At 37.7% G+C, this 4,748-nt stretch overlaps 1 protein-coding gene across 1 annotated transcript in view; it reads left to right on the top strand.

Moving 5' to 3' along the window:
* Window positions 1-801: 801 nt before the first annotated feature.
* erbb3a (erb-b2 receptor tyrosine kinase 3a) overlaps window positions 802-4,748 on the top strand; it is a gene marked incomplete at both ends in the record, with an annotated part of 25,442 nt that continues 21,495 nt past the window's right edge. The window contains one exon of the mRNA XM_080548582.1: window positions 802-883. Within this exon, the coding sequence (XP_080404708.1) occupies window positions 802-883 (82 nt within the window). The remainder of the gene's footprint in view (window positions 884-4,748) is intronic.

Raw genomic sequence — 4,748 nt, 5'->3', positions numbered from 1 at the left:
AAAACATTATCCAATATTTTCTCATATTTGTTTTTATTTTTATAAATTACTTTAAAATGATGTGAAGTAATTTAAACTTCCAATACATCATGTGAAGTAGCCTCTGTCTAATTTACTAATAGGCTTAAATGAAAAAAGGTGCAATGATGAAAATGAACCTTCATGTGCACTCAAATGTCAAAAGTGTTTTCTTCATTGATAATAGCCGACATTAATTATCGTCAATTAACATACATCATTACTGCTGTCTGCTTCGTAAACTACACATTTCTATACAACAGGCTACCCCTAACCCTATAGAATTAACTATAGGCTGCTAAAGCGCACAGTTCAGGAATAGACGCTTCTGTCTCTGATAGGTGCAACGAGCATCATATACGGGCCAATCCGTGACTGGGTTTGACACATCAGAGTTGAAAGACTGCTGTCCGAAACCTGCGCGTATTTGCTTAATTTCATATATCGGTTTATTTGTGTTGACAGAATCTCATATAAGCGACTGGATTTAAACCAATTAATTAATTAGAGACTGCCACAAATGCTCCAAAAGGACTCTTCAGTTTGGATGAAGTTCTCCCCTGGTGTGTGTTATCTTTGCGGTACAGCATACATGACAGGACGTCATTGAGCGCACACGTTCGGAGACGTCTTCGAGGAAGCATACCTGTGCTGTCTTGGATTTCTTTCCTCCTTGGCTTGCCTAACGATTTCCGAACAGGGAAGAGTGAGATCGTCTTGTTTGACTTGTACATCTTCTCCGTCCGTAATGTTTGATCAATAATCCTTCTTGTCGGATTGACGATGATGGAACTCCGACAGGTGTTGGCACTGTGCGTCGCGCTATCGTGGTTTCTCCAACTCGCCTGCGCTCAGACCCAAGAAGGTAAGTTCAGCGCTTGTGTTCGCTTACCGTCAAAATTGAATCTAGGGTATTGACAAGTCTTACCCCTGATCTATAGACTATAAGTCATTGGTCTCAACGATGCCCTATTTTCAACTGGAGTCAATAGGTTATCCAGTGCATGACGTTAGAATTATAAGGTTCTATCTCCATTTTTGTCAAAATTGAGTTTTTTTACATAATCTGATCCATTAGGTGTTTATTAATGCCTGTGTGGTGTTATTTTTAAAATGTTTTTTTGTTTGTTTGTTAGTAATTCATAAAATACAAAGGTTCCATCTCACAAAACATAATGGAATGTAAAAACTTTGACGCTCAATATCTCTGAACTGCCCTAAACGGAGATAGAACCTTCTCATTCTAAGCTCACGAGTGGTCTGTATATAGATGGTACTTGGAGCCTTTTGGGATACCGACCGATACCTTCATGACTAGAGCGTGTTTACCCGTGGGAATAATTATTCATCATTTTAAATCTAAAATCAGTGCGTAAAACCACTAAAACGTTTTCAGCAACGTCTGCATTAGGTGGTGCACCTGTGTCAGTAAACTACAATATGTTGTTAACGTGTGAACCCCGTGTAGGATGTCTGTGTGGGGGACCCTCTGTGTTGGGGACCCTCTGTGTTGGGGACCCTCCGTGTTGGGGACCCTCTGTCCACTTATATGTGCATTAAAGAGTCGAGGGCTATTTCTTAGAAGTTATACTATAGCTCACCTAAATCAGAGCCGTCAATCTGACCCTACAGAGACAAAAACCAGTTTAAGCGATGTGCAGAACCTGTTTGCGGTGAGTCAGTCATCCACCTCTCTCTCTGGGGACTGAATGTGCTTGGATGTGTTTGTTTGTGTCAATTGTCTGTGTGATTCTGTTGTAGTCACTGACAACGCATACTGAAAGACACTTTAAATGAATGTGCAATAACACTATGTGCAATATGACAACCCTCGGGTACATAAGGTTCAGAGATAGGAAATGTTAGAATAGGTATAGCATAGCATAGAGTACAGCACAGTGTTTTATTTGTATAGTATAGTATAGTGGATAGTGTACATAGCCTTTATTTATGTAAACCAGCTCTTTTCCCTTCTTGTTTTTAGTAATTTTTCCTATAGCACCAGGGGAGCCCCCCCTCCCAAATTTCGTACCTGTACTATATCAATGACAATAAAGACCATTCATTCATTCACAGTGCTAATCAAAAGCTTCTCTCGTGCAATGGCATGGCACGACACTCATGATTTCTGCTCTTTGACTATAGAAAAGAATTGTCATAATCTGCATCGTATTTGCAATGATTCAGTGTGAGTGTTTGTCGTCTGTGTGTCACAGACAGTGCTACTGGGTAGAGAGAGGTGTTGTGATTTAAATCACGCACGGCAGTAACATGGCTTACCTGTCTGTGTACACATTGAGTCATCTGGTCGCAGGTAAATAAGGTGGTGCCCAGGCCCTGCAGCATTAGAGGCAAACGATGTGAACAACAGGTCAGGGAGACAGGTGACTCCCGTCACGTGGCCATTGCCTTTGGCATCAGTACAGGGAAACAGACAGAAGTAAATAGACTCATACTTCAACAACAACAACAACAACAACAACAACAACAACAACAACAACAAGTGCACCTCACGCAATGGGAAAATGTCATACTTTGAGACTTGGATCTTGCATCTTGCATCACACTTTTAAAAAGGGCAATTTGGGATTAGTGCCTTCAGTATAAGTAGCCTATACAACCCCCTGGACTTTTTCAACATTATGTTGTGTTACAACCAGACTTAAAATAGTTTTAATTTAGATGTTTTTGTCACTGATCTTTAATTAAGTTATTATATAATGATTGGAGCACTTTGAGCTGCAACGTTTGCAGGAAAAGTGCTATACAAATAAAGGTTATTATTATTATTATTATTAATAATAATAATAATATGATTATTATGATTATGATTATTATGATTATTATATGAGTCGTCTTATCGTCACAAAATACCTCATAATGTCAAAGTGATAATGTTTTTTAGAGATATTAACAAATGAATTAAAAAGGAAAAGATGAATCTTAGTAATAGTAAATAACTATTCACCCCCATGACCCCAATTATCTCAAATGCAAACATTTCTTCAACAAGTTACTCATCTGAGTGCAATGATAATAGTTAATGTGATTTCTTATATTAATATCTTTGTTTTTGTAGGGTTCTGATTTGCGTAGGAATCAATGACACATTGTGTGGATTATGATGTCACTACCAACTCATCAAATGTCATAATTTTCTCTTGATCCTGATAAACTCCCCAGTCCCTGCCGGTGACAAGCATACCTCATAACATGATGCAGCTATCACTATTCTTCACTTGAGGGATGGTGGAGAAATAGCATTGCATGTGCTGGATTTGCACTAAACGTAGTGCTTAGTAAAAACCAAATAAACACATTTCTAGCCACTTTCCACTTGCTTTATCACTTGAATTCGAAAAACACAATTATGCATGTGAAATGGCTTTTTATTTTTTATTAAGTGATTCCCTTTGGACACTCGGTTACATAGACCAATGTTTTAGAGGGACTGGGATGATGTTGTCTCATGGACTTTCTAATGGACTTTTTCCTCTCAGCCATTCAACTTTGTAGATTTTGTAAGTCTTCCCGGGCCTCAGGGGAGCATTCTTGAGCAGTTTTGTAACTCTCCATTTGCTCAGTTTGTGATGACAACCTAATACACACAGTGTGTAATTCACTACTATGCAAATCAGAGACCCTATATAACAAAGGTATTGATTCTGAAATCACATTAACTATTATCATTGCATTCAGATGGATTCAATTCAAGTTATTGAGGGACTCGTTGAAGACTTTTTTTTGCATTTGAGCTAATTTTAGGAGTGTCATAGCAAAGGGGGTGAATATTTTGACACTTGACATTTCAGCTATTCATTTTTTAATAAATTTCAATGAGAACTTTGATATTATGGGGTATTTTGTGTCGATCAGTGACAAAGAATAGATGAAATCTATTTAATAGTCAAGTTGTAATACACAAAAAGTCCATATATTATATAATATATACTAGTCACTGTATATACATTTTAGACTTTTAAGTTAATGATAGCCTCTGATTATTGAATATAACTTATATAATAATAATAATAATAATAATAAATATAGCCTCATAATCTTAGTTCAACTGTCTTACCCCATCAGAACCCAAACTATACAATTGTTTTCTCAACTGTATCAATGTAAGTCTAAACAAACACTGTATAGCTTCAAAACATAATTTTGATCTCATGGATGGTCAGTCATTGCATCCATAGCTCCGTCTATGACTTTGAGAGTGGTTACATTTCTACAGCCCCATCTTTCAGCTGTTAACAAAAGTGGCAGGGTGATCGCTGTGTGTTGAATCTCAAATAGCCCCTTTATTGTGAGCTGCAATACCATATGTGCTAAACAATTAGTCAATCGTGTGTCAATGTTATATGGATCCATAGTTATTACTATGTAATAAATAGTTTATAATTAGTTGACCTAAAATCACCTGAATTCATTTTCACCTCAATTATCATGAAGTTTGTCAATAAAGACACACTGCTACTGAGAGACTACTGGTCTGTAGTCATATACTGTATATCATTCATGTTACTGCTATGGACACAGTTGTGCTGTAAGTCTTTTCAACCTATGTCCCCTCTCCTGGCTCCAGTCCTGTTTTGGCGAGTGGCCAGGAAGGTGCCAAGCGGTGGGTTGCTGTTTTTGTCGTTGTAGATTGGGCACGGAGCTGGATCTACTATACACATTGTGCTCTTCAAGTACTGTGTGCCATGAACTCATATCACCGGTCAAAG

This window comes from Nansenia antarctica, assembly GCF_963989245.1.
Source record: "Nansenia antarctica genome assembly, chromosome: 18".
NCBI lineage: Eukaryota > Metazoa > Chordata > Actinopteri > Argentiniformes > Microstomatidae > Nansenia > Nansenia antarctica.
The sequence above is the reverse complement of the archived record's forward strand: the minus strand, read 5'-3'. Positions and strand labels throughout refer to the sequence as shown.